Source organism: Oncorhynchus clarkii, chromosome 6 (assembly GCF_045791955.1).
Source record: "Oncorhynchus clarkii lewisi isolate Uvic-CL-2024 chromosome 6, UVic_Ocla_1.0, whole genome shotgun sequence".
Taxonomy (NCBI): domain Eukaryota; kingdom Metazoa; phylum Chordata; class Actinopteri; order Salmoniformes; family Salmonidae; genus Oncorhynchus; species Oncorhynchus clarkii.
In genome coordinates, this window is record NC_092152.1 from 74,957,719 (window position 1) to 74,984,558 (window position 26,840).

The 26,840-nt window shown below is 42.9% G+C and overlaps 1 protein-coding gene across 10 annotated transcripts in view; it reads right to left on the bottom strand.

The window, feature by feature from the left end:
• LOC139411607 (chromodomain-helicase-DNA-binding protein 9-like) overlaps positions 1–26,840 on the bottom strand; it is a 142,007-nt gene that overhangs the window by 46,969 nt on the left and 68,198 nt on the right. For all 10 annotated transcript variants that reach the window (XM_071158180.1, XM_071158181.1, XM_071158183.1 and 7 more), the window contains 6 exons: positions 8,383–8,494; positions 4,996–5,145; positions 4,451–4,519; positions 4,021–4,076; positions 3,467–3,584; positions 2,730–2,816 (listed from right to left, as the gene is read on the bottom strand). In XM_071158180.1, the coding sequence (XP_071014281.1) occupies positions 2,730–2,816; positions 3,467–3,584; positions 4,021–4,076; positions 4,451–4,519; positions 4,996–5,145; positions 8,383–8,494 (592 nt within the window). The remainder of the gene's footprint in view (positions 1–2,729; positions 2,817–3,466; positions 3,585–4,020; positions 4,077–4,450; positions 4,520–4,995; positions 5,146–8,382; positions 8,495–26,840) is intronic.

The following is a 26,840-nucleotide window of genomic DNA, read 5'->3' on the forward strand; positions in this document are numbered from 1 at the left end:
TGAGTTGTCCTTATGTTAGGTGCTGATCTGGCTATGCCATGTGGCTGTGGGCTACACTAGTTCATTTAGCAGACAAGATTTGCTTAGAATTCTGTATGAAGAATACAATTGAACATAGCTGAATAAAATAGGAAGGATATTTTCTCTATTCTGTGTTGAGCGGTTACAAAGAAAAAGGTACTCCTATATGCTTAATTTAGAGTTATTAATGTAACTTTAGTTGTGATACAAATGTTGGGCTATATGTTATGATTTTATGATGCTGCATGATGCGACTAATGATGATTTGAAAAAAGTCACATGAAAGGCATGATCTCTGCTTTGTTTTTTTGCGCAGGCTGAACACACTTCATCAGTCTCTCACTCAAGTAGTTAATAATGCCTCAAATTTCCCGGCTGCATCCCCTTTGTGTGGCCGTAATGCCCCCTAAAAAAATTCATGCCTTTTGCATGGATTAATTATAAATCCTATCTCCCGGCTGTGTGCTGAAGCACCTCTCACTCATATGGCTCTCCGTCTTATGATCGGGTCTTTCTCACAGGCTTCAAGTGAAGACAGACACATCAAGTGAAGACAGACACATCAAGTGAAGACAGACACGCAACTGCGTGCATCCTTATCCAATACCAAGGCGCATATTGAAGATATTGGAAGAACTGTCCACATTTACTTTCATCAGCCAACAAGATGAGTAGGCCTAGCGAACAGCAAAAGCATTAGCATATGTCAATCTACTATTCCCCATAGTACAAATTTCGACCTACTCTATTCTGTGCGAGAAATAAATATTCCAAACATAGTCTTGGACAGTTGTGGGATGCGATAGATCCCAAATTAATATAACCACTAGCATCAAAAAATCTGTTTTAAGCAATAAGCCTGACGCAACAGATGAGAATGTTTAGCTTAAAATGTTGATAAACTATTAGGCTATTTCTTCACATTATAAGCGCAGCAATACGCACACTAGGCTATAAGTGTGAATGTTCCATTAGCAGGGAAACACAAAAGTAATCCAAATGCAATTATGCATGTAATGTTTTTATTATAAAGGTGCATTTTTATGGTGAAAATGATCTTCCCCAAACTTGATCTCACGCATGTCATTTAGAAGTGGATGAATGTGCTTCATTTTAAGAAGTTATTTGGCCACTTTAATTATGATACAAATGTTATCAAAACATATAGGTCTATGGGCTAGGCTATATGAGGTGTGCGAATATGATTTGAAAAAGTCGAAAAAAAACAATGCGCTGTTTGCCTGAAGCTGGGAATCATTCACAAGTGATATCATTCACAAGTGATAGGCTAGTATTGTCTCCCAGCAGACTATTCTTGATTTAATCTTGTCTTTACATATACTAAATAATATATATGTGTGAAATTTGTCTTGATTTAGAATGGACCATTATCATGCACCTGTATCAAAACAGGGGCAGCTATGCACTTAAATAGAGAATGGAGGACGCTTTTCCCGTGGTTCATTTTCATGCCAGCCAGATAGGCTATACTCCTATAGAGAAGCAATGTGCTTAATATTAGGAACGTTGAGAAATAAATATAGTAGGCCTAGCCTATAGAAAGCTGATGGGATCTTCCTCTTTTTAATACAGGCCATCACTCTGTTCTCACGCAATTGCATAGCTTATTGAAATGTTGTGCAACATGAGCTCCTCTCATGAAGTGTTTGATTAGATTTTCAACTACATTTGTATTGATGTCAGAGTGATTTGAGGGAAAATAGAGTGCGGAGTACCAGGCAGTTAGCAAGTTTGGTAGGCAATTAATGACCATCAGCAGTATCAGAGCTTGGAGAAGCATAATTACCGTGATTAAACGGTCATGTGGAATTTGACTGTCGTCATGTCTCGTGACTGCAGGTGTGGCGGTAATATGGTCAACGTAACATCCCTAGGGACAAGCCATTTTCTTTGCTGTAAAGTTGTAGGCATGCCTGTCGTGAAGCACTGCTCTATTTTCCCTCTCTGACACTCAGAGGCTGCATGACAGTGAACTTGCAAAGTCAGATCAAACTGGCCTGTGCTCTTGGTTATAACAGGTGATGGAATTATATAATGTACAAACTTTTCTGCTCGCTCTGCGTGCTGCTCCAATGTAACAAACGTAACAACAGAGGACTCATCAGGGTCGACATCACGAGCTGATATGGAGGAATAGATGAGCATGAAGAGGGGCCGGAGAGAAGCAGGACAGTGGGGGCTGGTAGGGGGTGAGGCTGGCTGATTACAGCTGCCACGTGATATGTTGATGAAAGTGAAGTGGACATTATTGGACCTGCTCATACAACAGACTAGATGCTTAAATTCAACTGGCACCAGCAGGTTCTATAGATGATCAAACGGTACTATGGTATTGTAAAATGTTGGTATCATAAGTATCATGAGGTTTTGGTACCGTGGTATTGCCGTGGTTTTACTGTGGTGTTACCGTGGTACCGGTACACCAAGCAACACTAGTAGCTACACAGCTAAAGTAGCTGAGACAACAACCATAATACACATGTATGGAATGACCCCATTCTTTACAATAGTATCTTCTACAAATGAGAAGATGAGACACACTCAAGGACATACACACACACACACACAATGTACAGACATACACACTCTGTCTCTCTCTCTTTCCAACAAAAGGCAGTCTAATCATCTCTCCATTGGAGGTCATTTGTTGTGAATGAAAGAGCCCCCCCCCCTCCCCCCACTCGTACCTCTCCTGTGTCCTTGTCTTCACAATAGGACACCTCCAGTACTCTGTCTACCTCCACATAGTCAGGGTTAAAGGGATCCTCCTCCATCTAAAACACACAGGAAGACATAGTCAGGGTTAAAGGGCTCCTCCTCCATCTAAAACACACAGGAAGACATAGTCAGGGTTAAAGGGATCCTCCTCCATCTAAAACACACAGGAAGACATAGTCAGGGTTAAAGGGATCCTCCTACATCTAAAACACACAGGAAGACATAGTCAGGGTTAAAGGGATCCTCCTCCACCTAAAACACACAGGAAGACATAGTCAGGGTTAAAGGGATCCTCCTCCATCTAAAACACACAGGAAGACATAGTCAGGGTTAAAGGGATCCTCCTACATCTAAAACACAAAGGAAGACATAGTCAGGGTTAAAGGGATCCTCCTCCATCTAAAACACACAGGAAGACATAGTCAGGGTTAAAGGGATCCTCCTACATCTAAAACACACAGGAAGACATAGTCAGGGTTAAAGGGATCCTCCTCCATCTAAAACACACAGAAAGACAGTAAACCACCATCGTGCCATCTGGAGTCTGGGGGGAAAAACACACTGTATGACTGTATGGGTGGGTGGGATGAACATAAAGCACACTACAGAGATGCATACAAACATGCCTGCGCAAAACAGGCAAACACACACAAACTGACGCGCACACACACACAAACACACACACACTGGTGTGAAAGGGTCTTACATCTGCAAAGAAGTGGGCTCTCTGTGCCTGTTTAATCTTGAAACGTTTGATCTTCTGCTGAATCCTCTTGTCTTTCTCCAGCTGCTGCTCTACGGCCCACTCACAGTGGAGGTAGGAGCTGAGAGAGACCGAGGGACAACACACAGAGTCAGGAACGCACGAGAACACACACGTATAGTACAAACTTCAAATAAAACTTGAATGTCTTTTATGACGTCGTACATCTTTCAAATGGATATATGTTTACTTTATGTTTAAATGTTCCATTTGTGTGCCATTTTGTACATTTTACATTTGTGTAGGATTTACAATCTACTACACACCAAATTAGTCTTCATTTCAGACTGGCCTGGATTTTGTTCTACTGAAACTACAATGAGGTCACATGTGAGTTCAGTCAAAGGCATCTCAAAGTGGTAGTGCAAGAACTAGTAATGACAAGCTGTGTCTTACATCGCTCTGTTTAACATACTGTATTTGGCTTTTTCGGTTGAATACAAACATTAAAAATGTGAATGCAATTATCTTAGCCGGAATTAAAAAGAAAGCCTTACTAGTTTTTGTATTTTACAAAGAACTCCTCCACTTCTACGATAACTCCTGTAGCGACCTAGAAGAGGAACCAATATTATAGAACAGGATACAGACTAAAAGCTATTCATACACTGAGTGTACAAAACATTACAGCATGAAGCATTGGAGTCAACATGGGCCAGCATTCCTGTGGAATGCTTTTGACACCTTGTAGAGTCCATGCTCCAGTGGATTGAGGCTGTTCTGAGGGCAAAAGGGGGATGCAATATTAGGAAGGTGTTCTTAATGTTTTGTACACTTGGTGTATGGTAGGAAAAGACAGAGGGTTGAATTCAATCAAACCCACATTGCAGATGGTAAGCAGATGTACTACTGCAAACTAAAATACTATAGTACTACAAAGAGTGGTATGAGTGAGTGTGGCATTAAAGATAATGATTGTAATCCTACCTCGTTCTTGACTATTCGAGATGACATGATCTTGTCAACAACCGCAGCATCCTCCTCACTGGGGTTTTCCTGCAGCATTGACAAGATGGAAACAAACCACTTTAACAGCTCCATGTACAACCTTCATACTCCACACACCAGTTGCATGTATGTTCAATGTATATCAGAATGAAGTATGGCCTTGAGATGCATTGTACTGCTATAACACACATATTAGACTAGATAGGGCTATGCTAGAGCGATGAAGAATGTAATCTTGAGATGTTTTGAAACTGTAGAACCTATCAGTCTTACAGTGTTTCCCAACTCCAGTCCTCCAGTACCCCCATCAGTACACATTGTTGCTGTGGCCCCAGACAAACTCACTCGTTGAGGGATTGACGATTAGCTTACAAATTGAAATAGATGTTTTTGTCCGGGGCTACAGCAAAAATGTGTACTTTTGGGGGTACTGGAGGACTGGAGTTGGAAACAACTGGTCTAGAACAACTGAATGTTATTGAGAGTTATTGATTGCTGCCTGGGCCAGGCCAGTATCTCCTCACCACAAACAGCTGCTGTGCTGGCTCTTTGCGTGCTGCAGCAGTGCTGGTCTTCTTGGTTTTAACCATGACCTTCACCTCCTCATCAGACACCCTGGCCTCTCCCTCCTCTGCATACTTCTTCCTCTTCACCTGGCGGTTCGACCGACGCGTCTACGGGGGGGGTAAGGGAAAGACGTTTAGTATTACGGAGGTTCTGTATTGTACAAATCAGCACAGCCAAAATATCAGTATAACTCTTTTCCTATGTTTTACTGGGTTAATACAGTGCCTTGCGAAAGTATTTGGCCCCATTGAACTTTTCAACCTTTTGCCACATTTCAGGCTTCAAACATAAAGATATAAAACTGTATTTTTTTGTGAAGAATCAACAACAAGTGGGACACAATCATGAAGTGGAACGACATTTATTGGATATTTCAAACTTTTTTAACAAATCAAAAACTGAAAAATTGGGCGTGCAAAATTATTCAGCCCCTTTACTTTCAGTGCAGCAAACTCTCTCCAGAAGTTCAGTGAGGATCTCTGAATGATCCAATGTTGACCTAAATGACTAATGATGATAAATACAATCCACCTGTGTGTAATCAAGTCTCCGTATAAATGCACCTGCACTGTGATAGTCTCAGAGGTCCGTTAAAAGCGCAAAGAGCATCATGAAGAACAAGGAACACACCAGGCAGGTCCGAGATACTGTTGTGAAGAAGTTTAAAGCCGGATTTGGATACAAAAAGATTTCCCAAGCTTTAAACATTCCAAGGAGCACTGTGCAAGTGATAATATTGAAATGGAAGGAGTATCAGACCACTGCAAATCTACCAAGACCTGGCCGTCCCTCTAAACTTTCAGCTCATACAAGGAGAAGACTGATCAGAGATGCAGCCAAGAGGCCCATGATCACTCTGGATGAACTGCAGAGATATACAGCTGAGGTGGGAGACTCTGTCCATAGGACAACAATCAGTCGTATATTGCACAAATCTGGCCTTTATGGAAGAGTGGCAAGAAGAAAGCCATTTCTTAAAGATATCCATAAAAAGTGTTGTTTAAAGTTTGCCACAAGCCACCTGGGAGACACACCAAACATGTGGAAGAAGGTGCTCTGGTCAGATGAAACCAAAATTAAACTTTTTGGCAACAATGCAAAACGTTATGTTTGGCGTAAAAGCAACACAGCTGAACACACCATCCCCACTGTCAAACATGGTGGTGGAAGCATCATGGTTTGGGCCTGCTTTTCTTCAGCAGGGACAGGGAAGATGGTTGAAATTGATGGGAAGATGGATGGAGCCAAATACAGGACCATTCTGGAAGAAAACCTGATGGAGTCTGCAAAAGACCTGAGACTGGGACGGAGATTTGTCTTCCAACAAGACAATGATCCAAAACATAAAGCAAAATCTACAATGGAATGGTTCAAAAATAAACATATCCAGGTGTTAGAATGGCCAAGTCAAAGTCCAGACCTGAATCCAATCGAGAATCTGTGGAAAGAACTGAAAACTGCTGTTCACAAATGCTCTCCATCCAACCTCACTGAGCTCGAGCTGTTTTGCAAGGAGGAATGGGAAAAAAATTCAGTCTCTCGATGTGCAAAACTGATAGACATACCCCAAGCGACTTACAGCTGTAATCGCAGAAAAAGGTGGCGCTACAAAGTATTAACTTAAGGGGGCTGAATAATTTTGCACGCCCAATTTTTCAGTTTTTGATTTGTTAAAAAAGTTTTAAATATCCAATTAATGTTGTTCCACTTCATGATTGTGTCCCACTTGTTGTTGATTCTTCACAAAAAATACAGTTTTATATCTTTATGTTTGAAGCCTGAAATGTGGCAAAAGGTCGCAAAGTTCAAGGGGGCCGAATACTTTCGCAAGGCACTGTATGTAGGCAGCCATCGAAGGCAGTCCTGTCTATTCTCAATAGTGTGTGTGCATGTGTCTGTGTGTTGTATGCACTCCGCAGCAATATGTGTGACATTCAAGAATTCCTAGTGCTTATCATTAGGAAAACACATCAGAGAGACCCTGCTAATGACAGCCACAGTTTAATGAGATACTAAATACCATTCAGTTGAAACTAATAACGTGTCTGTGGATGAGAATAACCCAGGCTGACCATAAAAGACTCAGGCCTGCCAGTCTGAGTGGTCCCTCCTTCCCTGCCTGTCAGGCTGCCTCCCAGGCTGAGTGGTCCCTCCTTCCCTGCCTGTCAGGTTACCTCCCAGGCTGAGTGGTCCCTCCTTCCCTGCCTGTCAGGCTGCCTCCCAGGCTGAGTGGTCCCTCCTTCCCTGCCTGTCAGGTTACCTCCCAGGCTGAGTGGTCCCTCCTTCCCTGCCTGTCAGGCTGCCTCCCAGGCTGAGTGGTCCCTCCTTCCCTGCCTGTCAGGTTACCTCCCAGGCTGAGTGGTCCCTCCTTCCCTGCCTGTCAGGTTACCTCCCAGGCTGAGTGGTCCCTCCTTCCCTGCCTGTCAGGCTGCCTCCCAGGCTGAGTGGTCCCTCCTTCCCTGCCTGTCAGGCTGCCTCCCAGGCTGAGTGGTCCCTCCTTCCCTGCCTGTCAGGTTACCTCCCAGGCTGAGTGGTCCCTCCTTCCCTGCCTGTCAGGCTGCCTCCCAGGCTGAGTGGTCCCTCCTTCCCTGCCTGTCAGGCTGCCTCCCAGGCTGAGTGGTCCCTCCTTCCCTGCCTGTCAGGTTACCTCCCAGGCTGAGTGGTCCCTCCTTCCCTGCCTGTCAGGCTGCCTCCCAGGCTGAGTGGTCCCTCCTTCCCTGCCTGTCAGGTTACCTCCCAGGCTGAGTGGTCCCTCCTTCCCTGCCTGTCAGGTTACCTCCCAGGCTGAGTGGTCCCTCCTTCCCTGCCTGTCAGGCTGCCTCCCAGGCTGAGTGGTCCCTCCTTCCCTGCCTGTCAGGTTACCTCCCAGGCTGAGGGGTCTCCTGTGGTGATGATGCTGTAGCTGTTCTCAGAGCTGTCTGTCTACTATCTCTTACCACTTATAGTGCAATAGACAGGACTGGAGGATCATTCTAAATGACATCTTCAAACAGCTCTAATTAAGACTGGGTGGGGGGGATAATGAGGATAATTATACATACACATGGGCGGGGGGGGGTAAATCCCCAGTCGCTCCATACTATGACACAGTCAGGGGGAGAGTAGTCTTTCATCCCCACTCACTGAATACTCCGTCAACTGGAACAGAGCAGATCGTCCCCCTCACTCAACACCAGTGTCTATGGATAAGGACTGTCCTCAAGGTATAGAGTTCTGCAGCCATAAAGAGCCTGCATACTGTAGCCTTGGAGACACGGGGAGGGACTCCATGCCTTTAATAATCACAATAACACCGTCATAAGGCTTTTGCGTGCTGCAGCTTGGAGACTGGGGGAGGGACTCACCGAATCATCGTCTTTAAAGGATCTTCGAGGCGGACGTTCTTCATCAGACCCCTCCTCTGAAGACTCTGTCTCCCTCTTCTTCTTCATCCCTCCAAATTTAATGACGATTTTCCTGAAATAAAGATAACAGGACAAACATTAAGGATCAACGTCTATTAAACGAGAGACAAAATAGGAAAACTGGACTCTATGTTCTCCTCTTTCCCTCTGCTATGTTTCATGGAAACTGTCTCTGAATAATTGATGAACGATAATATAAAGATTGTCCTTGCTGTGCTAAATAAATGACCTCAGGAGTGTGTGCACTGCCGTGTGGTGTGGTGTGGTGCAGTATATGCCGTGTTCCTAACTGCATCTTTTAAAGGCATCATTTAGTAAGAATAGTTATTTTGTTTCACTGTTATTACCAGTCCAGCTCTGTTTATTTTACTTAAAATGATTTCATTGTTTCCATGGTTGCTTAATGCCTTATTAAATGCACTTTCATAACCTAGAGACAAATAGTGACTGAATCAAGTAGGCTGCACTACATTTAAATTATAGTACATCAATACATACATTTTCATGGGAAGTAACCATGCAGTTAGCTACAGTATTAACACATATTTGAAATACTTTAGCATGACCTAATGGCCTCAAAAGGGATTATCACATTTAACAAATCTCCATTAATATAATCATGTCCCTCTTGGTTATTGTGTGAGAAATAGAGGTTGACCGATTAATCGGAATGGCTGATTAATTTGGGCCGATTTCAAGTTTTCATAACAATCGGAAATCGGTATTTTTGGGCGCCGATTTTGCCTATTTTTTTTTTTACACCTTTATGTAACTAGGCAAGTCAGTTAAGAACACATTCTTATTTTCAATGACGGCCTAGGAACGTTCTGCCTCGTTCAGGGACAGATTTTTACCTTGTCAGCTCGGGGGATCTAATCTTGCAACCTTACAGTTAACTAGTTCAACTCTCTAACTACCTGATTACATTGCATTCCACGAGGAGCCTGCCTGTTAAGCGAATACAGTAAGCCAAGCTAAGTTACTAGCTAGCATTAAACTTATCTTATAAAAAACAATCAATCAACAACTGTCATTGCTCCAATGTGTACTTAACCATAAACATCAATGCCTTTCTTAAAATCAATACACAAGTATATATTTTTAAACCTGCATATTTAGCTAAAAGAAATCCAGGTTAGCAGGCAATATTAACCAGGTGAAATTGTGTCACCTCTTGCGTTCATTGCGCACAGAGTCAGGGTATATGCAACAGCTTGGGCTGCCTGGCTCTTTGTGAACTAATTTGCCAGAATTTTACATAATTATGACATAACATTGAAGGTTGTGCAATGTAACAGGCATATTTAGACTCATGGATGCCACCCGTTAGATAAAATACAGAATGGAATAAAGGCTCGTATTTCTGTGTGTTTATTATAGTTAAGTCTATGATTTGATAGAGCAGTCTGACTGAGGGGTGGTAGGCAGCAGCATGCTCGTAATAGTCAAAGGTATATGGTTTAGAGAGAAATAGTTGACGCGTTATAATTCCTGTAATAACTTGCGGCTGAACTTGAAAGGGGTTCCTTCGTTATTTTACCGTTCATGTCTTCCATACAGAATGTCTAGATCTACTTCAAATAAGGTCTGTGTTTCGTACAGGCTTAAACCGCCTCGGCATTTTGATACCCGTGTAAATCTCACTAGGATAAGGTAACGTGTGTCAACATATTTTCATAAATCCACTCTACAAAAAAAATGATCTTCGCTTATATTTAGCCAATATTGATCAGTTACCTTGTCCTATGGATATCTACACCGTTATAACATTGTTACGGTGGTGTAAGCCTACACGAAACACAGACCTTATTTTAAGTTAATCTAAAAATATCCTATGGAATAAATTAATGAAGGAACCGCTTTTCAGATTTTGCTAGAAGGTGTCATGGGAATTATGACTTGCACTTTGGTAGTCAATTCTTACCATGTCCATTATTAAAATAGGATTTCCTGCATATAGAAATTACAGTTTTTGTTTTCAGCATTCATCACAGGTAACTTAAACTCTATTTTTATTCAAACAGTTGAGAGTATTTGTCTCCTAAGCAGACTCTTCAGTATCATTGTCACTTCAGAGCTGTGTGTTTTACAGATGGCAGAGAAAAGCAGAGCACCAGCGTGGGACTATTACATGGAATTGGCACCAGGGAAACAAGGTGTTTAATTTGTGATGAAGATGTAAGCATGGGGTCAGCAACGGCTAAATCAAAAAATACCACCAACCTGTGGAATCACCTTAAGAACACCCATCCAAAAGCTCATAATATGTATTATATTAAGTTAAAATAAAAGTGTTCATTGTTCATTCAGTATTGTTGCAATTGTCATTATTACAAAAACGTGTGTACATATATATATATATATATACAGTGCCTTGCGAAAGTATTCGGCCCCCTTGAACTTTGCGACCTTTTGCCACATTTCAGGCTTCAAACATAAAGATATAAAACTGTATTTTTTTGTGAAGAATCAACAACAAGTGGGACACAATCATGAAGTGGAACGACATTTATTGGATATTTCAAAAGTTTTTTAACAAATCAAAAACTGAAAAATTGGGCGTGCAAAATTATTCAGCCCCCTTAAGTTAATACTTTGTAGCGTCACCTTTTGCTGTGATTACAGCTGTAAGTCACTTGGGGTATGTCTCTATCAGTTTTGCACATCGAGAGACTGAAATTTTTTCCCATTCCTCCTTGCAAAACAGCTCGAGCTCAGTGAGGCTGGATGGAGAGCATTTGTGAACAGCAGTTTTCAGTTCTTTCCACAGATTCTCGATTGGATTCAGGTCTGGACTTTGACTTGGCCATTCTAACACCTGGATATGTTTATTTTTGAACCATTCCATTGTAGATTTTGCTTTATGTTTTGGATCATTGTCTTGTTGGAAGACAAATCTCCGTCCCAGTCTCAGGTCTTTTGCAGACTCCATCAGGTTTTCTTCCAGAATGGTCCTGTATTTGGCTCCATCCATCTTCCCATCAATTTTAACCATCTTCCCTGTCCCTGCTGAAGAAAAGCAGGCCCAAACCATGATGCTGCCACCACCATGTTTGACAGTGGGGATGGTGTGTTCAGCTGTGTTGCTTTTACGCCAAACATTACGTTTTGCATTGTTGCCAAAATGTTCAATTTTGGTTTCATCTGACCAGAGCACCTTCTTCCACATGTTTGGTGTGTCTCCCAGGTGGCTTGTGGCAAACTTTAAACAACACTTTTTATGGATATCTTTAAGAAATGGCTTTCTTTTTGCCACTCTTCCATAAAGGCCAGATTTGTGCAATATACGACTGATTGTTGTCCTATGGACAGAGTCTCCCACCTCAGCTGTAGATCTCTGCAGTTCATCCAGAGTGATCATGGGCCTCTTGGCTGCATCTCTGATCAGTCTTCTCCTTGTATGAGCTGAAAGTTTAGAGGGACGGCCAGGTCTGGGTAGATTTGCAGTGGTCTGATACTCCTTCCATTTCAATATTATCGCTTACACAGTGCTCCTTGGGATGTTTAAAGCTTGGGAAATCTTTTTGAATCCAAATCCGGCTTTAAACTTCTTCACAACAGTATCTCGGACCTGCCTGGTGTGTTCCTTGTTCTTCATGATGCTCTCTGCGCTTTTAACGGACCTCTGAGACTATCACAGTGCAGGTGCATTTATACGGAGACTTGATTACACACAGGTGGATTGTATTTATCATCATTAGTCATTTAGGTCAACATTGGATCATTCAGAGATCCTCACTGAACTTCTGGAGAGAGTTTGCTGCACTGAAAGTAAAGGGGCTGAATAATTTTGCACGCCCAATTTTTCAGTTTTTGATTTGTTAAAAAAGTTTGAAATATCCAATAAATGTCGTTCCACTTCATGATTGTGTCCCACTTGTTGTTGATTCTTCACAAAAAAATACAGTTTTATATCTTTATGTTTGAAGCCTGAAATGTGGCAAAAGGTCGCAAAGTTCAAGGGGGCTGAATACTTTCGCAAGGCACTAATATATATATATATATATATAAATACATATATATAAATACTTTTCTTTCTATTTTCTTTCGTTCTTTTATTTTTAAATTCGTCCGATTAATCGGAATCTGCTTTTTTTGTCCTCCAATAATCGGTATCGGTATTGGCGTTGAAAAATCATAATCGGTCGACCTCTAGTGAGAATCAGCTTCTAATATGTCCATGACTGTGGTGACTCAATATCTCATCACGTGCAGAATGCAGAGATATTTTTCAGGGAGAAAATATGTAGTGTGTGTGTGTGCTGGTGCGTGTGTGTCAGAGTGTCTGCAGACAGGGAAGATGTGAACCAGTAGACTGATACAAATCAAATCAAATTTTATTTGTCACATACACATGGTTAGCAGATGTTAATGCGAGTGTAGCGAAATGCTTGTGCTTCTAGTTCCGACAATGCAGTAATAACAAGTAATCTAACTAACAATTCCAAAACTACTGTCTTGTACACAGTGTAAGGGGATAAAGAATATGTACATAAGGATATATGAATGAGTGATGGTACAGAGCAGCATAGGCAAGATACAGTAGATGGTATCGAGTACAGTATGTACAAATGAGATGAGTATGTAAACAAAGTGGCATAGTTTAAAGTGGCTAGTGATACATGTATTACATAAGGATACAGTCGATGATATAGAGTACAGTATATACGTATGCATATGAGATGAATAATGTAGGGTAAGTAACATTATATAAGGTAGCATTGTTTAAAGTGGCTAGTGATATATTTACATCATTTCCCATCAATTCCCATTATTATAGTGGCTGGAGTTGAGTCAGTGTCAGTGTGTTGGCAGCAGCCACTCAGTGTTAGTGGTGGCTGTTTAACAGTCTGATGGCCTTGAGATAGAAGCTGTTTTTCAGTCTCTCGGTCCCAGCTTTGATGCACCTGTACTGACCTCGCCTTCTGGATGATAGCGGGGTGAACAGGCAGTGGCTCGGGTGGTTGATGTCCTTGATGATCTTTATGGCCTTCCTGTGACATCGGGTGGTGTAGGTGTCCTGGAGGGCAGGTAGTTTGCCCCCGGTGATGCGTTGTGCAGACCTCACTACCCTCTGGAGAGCCTTACGGTTGAGGGCGGTGCAGTTGCCATACCAGGCGGTGATACAGCCCGCCAGGATGCTCTCGATTGTGCATCTGTAGAAGTTTGTGAGTGCTTTTGGTGACAAGCCGAATTTCTTCAGCCTCCTGAGGTTGAAGAGGCGCTGCTGCGCCTTCTTCACGATGCTGTCTGTGTGAGTGGACCAATTCAGTTTGTCTGTGATGTGTATGCCGAGGAACTTAAAACTTGCTACCCTCTCCACTACTGTTCCATCGATGTGGATAGGGGGGTGTTCCCTCTGCTGTTTCCTGAAGTCCACAATCATCTCCTTAGTTTTGTTGACGTTGAGTGTGAGGTTATTTTCCTGACACCACACTCCGAGGGCCCTCACCTCCTCCCTGTAGGCCGTCTCGTCGTTGTTGGTAATCAAGCCTACCACTGTTGTGTCGTCCACAAACTTGATGATTGAGTTGGAGGCGTGCGTGGCCACGCAGTCGTGGGTGAACAGGGAGTACAGGAGAGGGCTCAGAACGCACCCTTGTGGGGCCCCAGAGTTGAGGATCAGCGGGGAGGAGATGTTGTTGCCTACCCTCACCACCTGGGGGCGGCCCGTCAGGAAGTCCAGTACCCAGTTGCACAGGGCGGGGTCGAGACCCAGGGTCTCGAGCTTGATGACGAGCTTGGAGGGTACTATGGTGTTGAATGCCGAGCTGTAGTCGATGAACAGCATTCTCACATAGGTATTCCTCTTGTCCAGATGGGTTAGGGCAGTGTGCAGTGTGGTTGAGATTGCATCGTCTGTGGACCTATTTGGGCGGTAAGCAAATTGGAGTGGGTCTAGGGTGTCAGGTAGGGTGGAGGTGATATGGTCCTTGACTAGTCTCTCAAAGCACTTCATGATGACGGATGTGAGTGCTACGGGGCGGTAGTCGTTTAGCTCAGTTACCTTAGCTTTCTTGGGAACAGGAACAATGGTGGCCCTCTTGAAGCATGTGGGAACAGCAGACTGGTATAGGGATTGATTGAATATGTCCGTAAACACACCGGCCAGTTGGTCTGCGCATGCTCTGAGGGCGCGGCTGGGGATGCCGTCTGGGCCTGCAGCCTTGCAAGGGTTAACATGTTTAAATGTCTTACTCACCTCGGCTGCAGTGAAGGAGAGACCGCATGTTTTCGTTGCAGGCCGTGTCAGTGGCACTGTATTGTCCTCAAAGCGGGCAAAAAAGTTATTTAGTCTGCCTGGGAGCAAGACATCCTGGTCCGTGACTGGGCTGGATTTCTTCCTGTAGTCCGTGATTGACTGTAGACCCTGCCACATGCCTCTTGTGTCTGAGCCGTTGAATTGAGATTCTACTTTGTCTCTGTACTGGCGCTTAGCTTGTTTGATAGCCTTGCGGAGGGAATAGCTGCACTGTTTGTATTCGGTCATGTTACCAGACACCTTGCCCTGATTAAAAGCAGTGGTTTGCGCTTTCAGTTTCACACGAATGCTGCCATCAATCCACGGTTTCTGGTTAGGGAATGTTTTAATCGTTGCTATGGGAACGACATCTTCAACGCACGTTCTAATGAACTCGCACACCGAATCAGCGTATTCGTCAATGTTGTTATCTGACGCAATACGAAACATCTCCCAGTCCACGTGATGGAAGCAGTCTTGGAGTGTGGAGTCAGCTTGGTCGGACCAGCGTTGGACAGACCTCAGCGTGGGAGCCTCTTGTTTTATTTTCTGTCTGTAGGCAGGGATCAACAAAATGGAGTCGTGGTCAGCTTTTCCGAAAGGGGGGCGGGGCAGGGACTTATATGCGTCGCGGAAGTTAGAGTAACAATGATCCAAGGTCTTTCCACCCCTGGTTGCGCAATCGATATGCTGATAAAATTTAGGGAGTCTTGTTTTCAGATTAGCCTTGTTAAAATCCCCAGCTACAATGAATGCAGCCTCCGGATAAATCGTTTCAAGTTTGCAGAGAGTTAAATAAAGTTTGTTCAGAGCCATCGATGTGTCTGCTTGGGGGGGATATATACGGCTGTGATTATAATCGAAGAGAATTCTCTTGGTAGATAATGCGGTCTACATTTGATTGTGAGGAATTCTAAATCAGGTGAACAGAAGGATTTGAGTTCCTGTATGTTTCTTTCATCACACCATGTCACGTTGGCCATGAGGCATACGCCCCCGCCCCTCTTCTTACCAGAAAGATGTTTGTTTCTGTCAGCGCGATGCGTGGAGAAACCCGTTGGCTGCACCGCTTCGGATAGAGTCTCTCCAGTGAGCCATGTTTCAGTGAAGCAAAGGACGTTACAGTCTCTGATGTCCCTCTGGAATGCTACCCTTGCTCGGATTTCATCAACCTTGTTGTCAAGAGACTGGACATTGGCAAGAAGAATGCTAGGGAGTGGTGCACGGTGTGCCCGTCTCCGGAGTCTGACCAGAAGACCGCCTCGTTTCCCTCTCTTTCGGAGTCGTTTTTTTGGGTCGCTGCATAGGATCCACTCCGTTGTCCTGTTTGTAAGGCAGAACACAGGGTCCGCGTCGCGAAAAACATATTCTTGGTCGTACTGATGGTGAGTTGACGCTGATCTTATATTCAGTAGTTCTTCTCGACTGTATGTAATGAAACCTAAGATGACCTGGGGTACTAATGTAAGAAATAACACGTAAAAAAACAAAAAACTGAATAGTTTCCTAGGAACGCGAAGCGAGGCGGCCATCTCTGTCGGCGCCGGAAGATACACCGATCTCTGCTATGTACAGTTTGAGAGAGAGACACAAATATACTCTCTCTCTTGTGTCCGCCTGCCTGCCTATCTGTCTGTCCGCCCCAGCCTGCTGTGTTCTTATCAACATGTAAGTGTCACGCCCTGACCTTAGAGATCCTTATTATTCTCTATGTTTGGTTAGGTCAGGGTGGGAAAATTTGTTTTCTATTTCTTTGTGTTTTTGGCTGAGTATGGTTCCCAATATGAGGCAGCTGTCTATCGTTGTCTCTGATTGGGGATCATATATAAGTTGTCATTTTCCTTTTGGGTTTTGTGGGATCTTGTTTTCTGTATAGTTTATTTTGCCTGACAGAACTGTGCGCTTTCGTTTTTGTCATTGTTATTTTGCTTTTGGTGTCATCAATAAAAATAACGACGTACGCCTACCACGCTGCTCATTCCACAAACGAGAGCCGTAACAGTAAGACTGGACTTCCACAGCTCCATTTGTCAAGCTCTTTATTGGATCAAAACAGAGAGATATAGTGACTGAGCCTCCTCCCTTCTCCGTCTCTAGCTCTCTGTCTTGCAATAGATTATCCATTATATTGACCAGATACTCAAGTGGTCGATCTAACAATGAAAATAAATGTCTTCAAAAATGGAAGGCAGTCGGGAGGAGGCAAGATCAGGTGGGACCATTCTAGCCAATGAGAGGACAGATACGTGTGTGAACAACAGACAAAACTCAGATAAAGTGTTTTTCCTCAAAGATGCTGAGATGTCACATGTCCTACTAATATCATTAAACTGGTAAGAACCTAAGCATTACCAAACTTATATCAGATCAAATAAGCCACATCTAATACATGTTTATTTAACTTTGATTGAACTAGGCAAGTCAGTTAAAAACAAATTATTATTTACAATAAGAGAAAGTAAATAAGCCATTACATTTTTAGTTAACTAAATTCGACACTCATTGACCTTCATACAATTTTTTTTTTTTAAATGTACAGCAATACCTTCTATTCATAAGTATTCAGACCCTTTACTATGAGACTCGTAATTGAGCTCAGGTGCATCCTGTTTCCATTGATCACCCTTGAGATGTTTCTATAACTTGATTGGAGTCCAACTGTGGTCAATTCAATTGATTGGACATGCTTTGGAAAGGCACACACGTCTATATAAGGTCCCACAGTTGACAGTGCATGTCAGAGCAAAAATCAAGCCATGAGGTCGAAGGAATTGTCCATAAAGCTTAGAGACAGGATTGTGTCGAGGCACAGATCTGGGGAAGGGTACCAAAACATTTCTACAGCATTGAAGGTCCGCAAGAACACAGTGGCCTCCATCATTCTTAAATGGAAGACGTTTGGAACCACGAAGACTCTTCCTAAAGCTCGCCGCCCGGACAAACTAAACAATCGAGGAATAAGGGCCTTGGTCAGGGAGGTGACCAAGAACCCGATGGTCACCGACAAAGCTCTAGAGTTCCTCTGTGGAGATGGGAGAACCTTCCAGAAGGACAGCCAGCTCTACAGCACTCCACCAATCAGGCCTTTATAGTAGAGTGGCCAGACAAAACCCATGCCTCAGTAAAAGGCACATGGCAGAACGCTTGGAGTTTGCCAAAAGGCACCTAAAAACTCAGGCCATGAGAAACAAGATTCTCTGGTCTGATGAAACCAAGATTGAACTCTTTGGCCTGAATGCCAAGCGTCACGTCTGGAGGAAACCTGGCACCATCCCTACAGTGAAGCTTGGTGATGGCAGCATCATGCTGTGGGGATGTTTTCCAGCAGCAGGGACTGTGAGACCAATCAATATTGATGCAAAGATGAATGGAGCAAAGTACATAGAGATCCTTGATGAAAATCTGCTCCAGAGCGTTCAGGACCTCAGACTGGGACGAAGGTTCACCTTCCAACAGGACAACAACCCTAAGCACACAGCCAAGACAACACAGGAGTGGCTTTGGGACAAGTCTCTGAATGTCCTTGAGTGGCCCAGCCAGAGCCCGGACTTGAACCCGATCGAACATCTCTGGATAGACATGAAAATAGCTGTCCAGCGACGCTCCCCATCCAACTTGGCAGAGCTTGAGAGGATCTGCAGAGAGGAATGGGAGAAACTCCCCAAATATAGGTGTGCTAAGTTTGTAGCGTCATACCCAGGAGGACTCAAGGCTGTAGCTGCTACCAAAGGTGCTTCAACAAAGTACTGAGTAAAGTACTGAGTAAAGGTGATATATATTTTTTCATACATTTTCAAAAACGTGTTTTTGCTTTGTCATTATGAGGTATTGTGTGTTGATTGAAATATATAGCCCTTCTTACATCAGCTGATATCTCAGTGCTGTACAGAAACCCAGCCTAAAACCCCAAACAGCAAGCAATGCAGGTGTAGAAGCACGGTGGCTAGGAAAAACTCCCTAGAAAGGCCAAAACCTAGGAAGAAACCTAGCGAGGAACCAGGCTATGAGGGATGGCCAGTCCTCTTCTGGCTGTGCCGGGTGGAGATTATAACAGAACATGGCCAACATGTTCAAATGTTCATAAATGACCAGCATGGTCAAATAATAATAATCACAGTAGTTGTCGAGGGTGCAACAGGTCAGGAGTAAATGTCAGTTGGCTTTTCATAGCCGATCATTGAGAGTATCTCTACTGCTCCTGCTGTCTCTAGAGAGTTGAAAACAGCAGGTGAACGGGTCAGGGTTCCATAGCCGCAGGCAGAACCGTTGAAACTGGAGTAGCAGCACGGCCAGGTGGACTGGGGACAGCAAGGAGTCATCATGCCAGGTAGTCCTGAGGCATGGTCCTAGGGATATAAGTCTATGCTAATACTCCTGTCTCTTCCCTCGCCCGAACTTCGTTACTTAACTATAAAAAAGGAAAACACAGTGGCACATCCATCTAATTGAACTGTGAAATAGAGTCCTTCACGGGTCCAAAAACATTGACCCATTCGAAATGGACCTGGGGCTTTCCCATCCGGACCCGATATGCATAAATATTTTTTTTATATAGAGACCCCTTCCAAAGGGACCTGAGGACAACTAGACACGTTCCATATAGACCCGGTCAGACCCAGCCATGGTCCTATTCGATCCAAGTGAAGGAAGCGGCAGAAAAGTATATTTTTAAGCTACTTTACTGGCGCTGATAAAGCGCGAGGGAGAGGATGTAAAGAGAGGTGAAGCTTGGGCAGGGGCTGTGCTGTGTGTGTAGGCTACTGAGAGTGTGAGCGAGTGACACAGGAACAGGGAGGTGGGAGGAAGAGACAGCAACCAACCAAGCAGACTCGCGCTATAGTAGACTAATAGCTGCCATAGATAGGCTACATAATCATTTTGGATGATAAATAACCTGTCTTGACTGCATCAAACTGCTAGGCTAAATGAGAATGCATGTGCTTTCTCATCTTGCACTGTTAAACAACAACAACTCCATTCAAAATATAAAGTGGCAGCTTACCTGTTGGCGCTTGGTCGTTGTAGCCTATCATTCTCCTTTCATTTTTAATTCCATAATTCCATCTTCCATTGATTAAATATCTCCTAACACAGAGGCTCTATGGCTGTAGCCTATTGCCGCTTTGATGACTTCTGATTGGCCAACAACAACAGCAAGCTATACGTGCCACTCTCATTAAAAGTCCTCAGCCGAGACATACCGACATACCGTATACGTACTGTATATGTTTTATTTATTTATTTAACCTTTATTTAACCAGGTAGGCTAGTTGAGAAAACGTTCTCATTTACAACTGCGACCTGGCCAAGATGAAGCAAAGCAGTGTGACACAAACAACAACACAGAGTTACACATAGAATAAACAAACGTACAGTCAATAACACAATAGAAATGTCTATATACAGTGTGTGCAAACGAGGTAAGATTAGGGAGGTAAGGCAATAAATAGGCCATAGTGGCAAAGTAATTACAATTTAGCGGGGCAGCAGGGTAGCCTAGTGGTTAGAGCGTTGGACTAGTAACCGGAAGGTTGCAAGTTCAAACCCCCGAGCTGACAAGGTACAAAATCTGTCGTTCTGTCGTTCTGCCCCTGAACAGGCACTTTACTGCCACTGTTACCTAGGCTGTCATTGAAAATAAGAATGCTGCTCTGACAGCTGATGCTTAAAGTTAGCGGGATTTTTGCAATTTGTTCCAGTCATTGGCAACAGAGAACTGGAAGGAAAGGCAGTGAAATATACCTGCTGGAGCGCGTGCTGCTATGGTGACCAGTGAGCTGAGATAAGGCGGGGCTTTACCTAGCAAAGACTTATAGATGACCTGGAGCCAGTGGGTTTGGCAATGAATATGAAGCGAGGGCCATGTGTTCTCTCGTATCTGGAGAGGGAGACAGAGGAATCCTCCATCAGATCAAGTTGTGTAAAGTGCTCTAAATACCATACATAGCCTGAGGTTTTCTCTCTGTGTGTGCTCATACACATTATCTCTCACCTTGTCTTCCTCCACCCCTCTCCCCTCCCTGTACTCCCTCACACAGTGACAGAAACAGAAGCTCTCTAGCTCTATCTTATTCGCTCCAAAACACGGCAACGCTCACACGAGCAGACACGCAGTAAGTCGATTCCTTCTCACACAACACCAACTACTCTGAAAGAGGTACTCACACATACACACGCACACAGAGCTAACTACAGTGCCCTCCGTAATTATTGGGACAGGGAAGATTTTTTTTAAAATGTTGGTTCTATACTGCAACAGTTTGGATTTGTAATCAAACAATGCCTATGAGGTGAAAGTGCAGACTGTCAGCTTTAATTTAAGGGTATTTTCATCCATATCAGGCAAACAGTTTAGAAATTACAGCAAAAAAAAATGTTTACCCCCTTTTCTCCCCAATTTCGTGGTATCCAGTTGTTAGTAGTTACTATCTTGTCTCATCGCTACAACTCCCGTACGGGCTCAGGAGAGACGAAGGTCGAAAGCCATGCGTCCTCCGAAACACAACCCAACCAAGCCGCACTGCTTCTTAACACAGCGCGCATCCAACCCGGAAGCCAGCCACACCAATGTGTCGGAGGAAACACTGTGCACCTGGCGACCTGGTTAGCGCGCACTGCGCACGCCCTGCCACAGGAGTCGCTAGTGCGCGATGAGACAGGGATATCCCTCCCGACCAAACCCTCCCTAACCCGGACGACGCTAGGCCAATTGTGCGTCGCCCCATGGACCTCCCGGTCGCGGCCGGCTGCGACAGAGCCTGGGCTCAAACCCAGAGTCTCTGGTGGCACAGCTAGCACTGCAGACCACCCGGGAGGCCCCAGAAATGACAGCATTTTTGTACATAGTCCCCCCATTTTAGGGGACTTAAAGTATTGGTAAAAATTAACATATGTGTATTAAAGTTAAGTATTTGGTCCCCTATTCATAGCACGCAATAACTACATCAAGCTTGTGACTCTAGACACTTGTTGGATGCATTTGGTGTTTGTTTTGGTTGTGTTTCTGATTATTTTGTGCCCATTAGAAATTCATGGTAAATAAGGTATTGTGTCATTTTGGAGTCACTTTAATTGTAATTAAGAATAGAATATGTTTCTAAATACTTCTAAATTAATGTGGCTGCTACCATGATTATGGATAATCCTGAATGAATCGTGAATAATGACGAGTGGGAAAGTTACAGAAAAATGCTAACCTCCCGTTATTATAATGGTGAGAGGTTCTTATGTTGGGGGTATGATATTCGTGCGTCTAACTTTCTCACTTTAATACACATAAGTGAATTTGTCTCAATACTTTTGGTCCCCTAAAATGGGGGGACTATGTACAAAAAGTGCTGTAATTTCTAAACGTTCCACCTGATATGGATGAAAATACCCTCAAATTAAAGCTGATAGTCTGCACTTCAACCTCGTTGTCATTGTTCGATTTCAAATCCAAACTGGAGTATAGAGCCAAAGAAGAAATGCTTCACTGTCCTAATAATTACAGAGGGTACTGTATGTGCTGTGACAGTGCTAGCCTGTCTCTAGTTAAGCGATAGAAGACTCCTTCTGGGCCTATGCTCCAATACAGTATAGTGGAACCAGGAAAACCAGCCAGCCAGTCAGTCCTCCAGCCAGTCATTCAACCAGCCAGGAAGGCATTCATCCTGCCTAGTGCTTACAGCCATTACCACAGCCTAGCCTGTCTCAGTCACACTAAGCTGGCCTCGGCCTCACACTGGTTCTCGGCCACACGTCAGGCTAGGTCTAGGATAGGACACACACTATGCTAGGTCTAGGATACACTATCCCCTCTGGACATTTCCCACTAAATCAGGACTGATATTGGCTGTGATGGTTTAGATGGAGACAAAGGGAGAGAGAGGGTGCTAGAGAGAAGGCACGAAACATACACACAACCACACAGCACACACAGTTATCTATACAAATAACCATGCATTTATGTGCACACACACACACACACACACACACACACACACACACACACACACACACACACACACACACACACACACACACACACACACACAGGTCTGTAGGAGACTGAACGTTTCTCCCACTGTCTGTCAATACTAGAGCTTGCATGGTCTCCTTGAACATGTTGTGTTGTTGTAGGGACTTTACTCCTCCGGATGATATTACACTTCCATAATCCTATCCACAATGACACTTTGGTGTTGCCTGGCAACGCGCCCCTACTGGGAGTATAGTTGGCAGCGTGGGCGGTGGATGTGACATCACTTCCTATGAGTGGCAATGGAGCAAATGCTCTACTCTGCTACGCAATGAGCAGCTGAGGAAAACATGAAACGGCAACAAGACCGCTCTAATATTAACCAGTCCATGAAATATGGACACAACAGAATGTTCTCCCACACACGGGCAAGACTGAAATAGAGAAATCCAGCAGTTTCATCTCCTATCATCAAACAGTAGTCCATACTATATTCTCTCCTATAGACATGTTGGTTGTTTAGCAACAAAACCAACGCGTGCGCAACTATGGGGCAAAACAGACAGGGCTGGCTTAGATTGTTGACAACACGTAACTACATTTCATTTCCAATGTTTATTGAAAACATAAATAAATTTGCACAAAGAGCACGTGTTGTCTCTCAAATACATTGTTACTGATGTGAGTTAGCTAGCTAGCTAGCTAGCTAATTTTAGCAGCGACATAAAATCAGTCTAAACAAGACATGGTATCAAGAACAAGATGAAACTAGCTGAAACGAGTCATCAACGATTCCCCACATGGCAGTTTCTTTTCATTGTTGCTAGCTATCTATTCCCCCCCTTATTTAATCTTTATTTAACTAGGCAAGCCAATTAAGAACACATTCTTATTTTCAATGATGGCCTAGGAACGGTGGGTTAACTGCCTTGTCAGCTCGGGGGTCAGCTCGGGGAGATTTTTACCTTGTCAGCTCGGGGAGTCAATCTTGCAACCTTAGAGTTAACTCGTCCAACGCTCTAATCACCTGATTACATTGCCTGCCTGTTACGCAAATGCAGTAAGCCAAGGTAAGTTACTAGCTAGCATTAAACTTATCTTATAAAAAAACAATCAATCAATCGTAGTCACTAGTTAACTACATTTGGTTGATGATATTACTAGTTTATCTAGCGTGCCCTAGTTGCATACAATCGATGCGGTGCGTATTCGCGAAAAAGGACTGTCGTTGCTCCAATGTGTACCTAACCATAAACATCAATGCCTTTCTTAAAATCAATACACAGAAGTATATATTTTTAAACCTGCATATTTTGCTAAAAGAAATCCAGGTTAGCAGGCAATATTAACCAGGTGAAATTGTGTCACTTCTCTTGCGTTCATTGCACGCAGAGTCCGTGTATAGGCAACAGTTTGGGCCGCCTAATTTGCCAGAATTTTATGTAATTATGACATAACATTGAAGGTTGTGCAATGTAACAGGAATATTTAGACTTATGGATGCCACCCGTTAGATAAAATACGGAACGGTTCCGTATTTCACTGAAAGAATAAACGTCTTGTTTTCGAGATGATAGTTTCCCGGATTCGACCATATTAATGGCCTAAGACTCGTATTTCTGTGTGTTATTATGTCATAACTAAGTCTATGATTTGATAGAGCAGTCTGACTGAGCGGTGGTAGGCACCAGCAGGCTCATAAGCATTCATTCAAACAGCACTTTCGTGCGTTTGACAGCAGCTCTTCCCTGTGCTTCAAGCATTGCGCTGTTTATGACTTCAAGCCTATCAACTCCCGAGATTAGGCTGGTGTAACCGATGTGAAATGGCTAGCTAGTTAGCCAATAGCGCTAATAGCGTTTCAAACGTCACTCGCTCTGAGACTTGGAGTGGTTGTTCCCCTTGCTCTGCATGGGTAACGTTGCTTCGAGGGTGGCTGTTGTCGATGTGTTCCTGGTTCGAGCCCAGGTAGGAGCGAGGAGAGGGACGGAAGCTATACTGTTACACTGGCAATACTAAAGTGCCTATAAGAACATCCAATAGTCAAAGGTATATGAAATACAAATGGTATAGAGAGAAATAGTCCTATAATTCCTATAATAACTACAACCTAAAACTTCTTATCTGGGAATTTTGAAGACTCATGTTAAAAGGAACCACCAGCTTTCATATGTTCTCATGTTCTGAGCAAGGAACTTAAACGTTAGCTTTCTTACATGGCACATATTGCACTTTTACTTTCTTCTCCAACACTTTGTTTTTGCATTATTTAACTTCTTGACTCACCCATCCCGTTAGCGGGATCATTTTCATCAACACCCGCTGAATTGCAGCCGCCAAATTCAAATTAAATTACTAAAAATATTTAATTTTCATGAAATCACAAGTGCAAAATAGCAAAACAAAGCTTAGCTTGTTGTTAATCCACCTGGCGTGTCAGATTTCAATACAGCTTTTCGGCGAAAGCATAACAAGCGTTTATGTAAGAACACCTCTCTCAATAGACAAAATATTACAAACACCTAGCAGCCAAGTAGATTGGTCACGAAAGTCAGAAAAGCAATAGATTAAATCGCTTACCTTTGATGATCTTCGGATGTTTGCACTCACGAGACTCCCAGTTACACAATAAAAGTTCCTTTTATTCCAAAAATATTATTTTTATATCCAAAATACCTCCATTTGTTTGGCGCGTTATGTTCAGAAATCCACAGGCTCGAGCAGTCACGACATTGCAGACGAAAATTCCAAATAGTATCCGTAATGTCCACAGAAACATGTCAAACGTTTTTTTTATAATCAATCCTCAGGTTGTTTTAAAAATATATAATCGATAATATATCAACCGGGACTGTCGCTTTGTCAATAGGAGAGGGAGAGACAATGGCTGCCCCACTCTGTTGCGCAAGCAAAACTCTGCGAACACCCAGCTATCCACTGACGCAATGTTATCTTTCTTGCTCATTTTTCAAAATAAAAGCCTGAAACTATGTCTAAAGACTGTTGACACCTTCAGGAAGCCATATGAAAAGGAATCAGGTTGATATCCCTTTAAATGGAGGCAAGGCATCCAATGGAACAGAGAGCTTTCAGGAAAAACAGCACTTCCTGGTTTGATTTTCCTCAGGTTTTCGCCTGCAATATCAGTTCTGTTTTACTCACAGACAATATTTGGACAGTTTTGGAAACCTTAGAGTGTTTTCTATCCTAATCTGACAATTATTTGCATATTCTAGTTTCTGGGCCTGAGAAATAGGCAGTTTCAAATGGGTATTTTTTTTTTAGCCAAAATGAAAATCCAAATTGAACATTTCATTATTTATTTGAGGCTAAAATAATTTTACTGATGTATTATATTAAGTTAAAATAAGTGTTCATTCAGTATTGTTGTAATTGTCATTATTACAAATAAATAAAATGAAAAAAAAAATTTGGGCAGATTAATCGGTATCGGCTTTTTTTTGGTCTTCCAATAATTGGTATCGGCGTTGAAAAATCATAAAATCGATCGACCTCTAATCTGGCCATCCAGAATCACAACAACACAAGGCCTTCTGCCCCATTGAAGCGTGCACATGGTTTTCGTGATGTTGTGAGCTAACCCATCCTTAGCAAGACGCACTTGCTTTATCTTAACCTAACGAGGCCATTACATACTGGTGACTGTCAAGAGCGTACTGGACTATAGCAAAACAACAGGATTACTAAACTGTGAAATTAGTGACACTTCTTCAGTTTACTTTACTGTGAAATCGTTGATTTGAGAGAGGGGGAGGAAGTAGGGCTGGAAACGATTTGGCCAAAATATTTTTTTTTAAAAACAGTATTTTTTGTTTTTTAATAATAAAAGTTGCTTTATGAGTAGTGAGTGAGCCTAGGGTGGCAACACACATTCTATGTGATTTCAATGAGGTCTTTCTCCATTCTGATTGTTTTATACTGTTCAATTCAACTTCAACCAAAACAAATTTCAGCACTTTTATCATTTCTGCATTTCCTGCACTCAATTGCAGTGGTGGAAAAAGTACACAACTGTCATACTTGAGTAAAAGTAAAGATACGTTAATAGAAAATGTAAGTAAAAGCGAAAGTCACCCAGTAAAATACTACTTGAGTAAAAGTCTAAAAGTATTTGGTTTTAAATATACTCAAGTATCAAAAGTAAATGTTACTGATAAAATGTACTTAAATATCAAA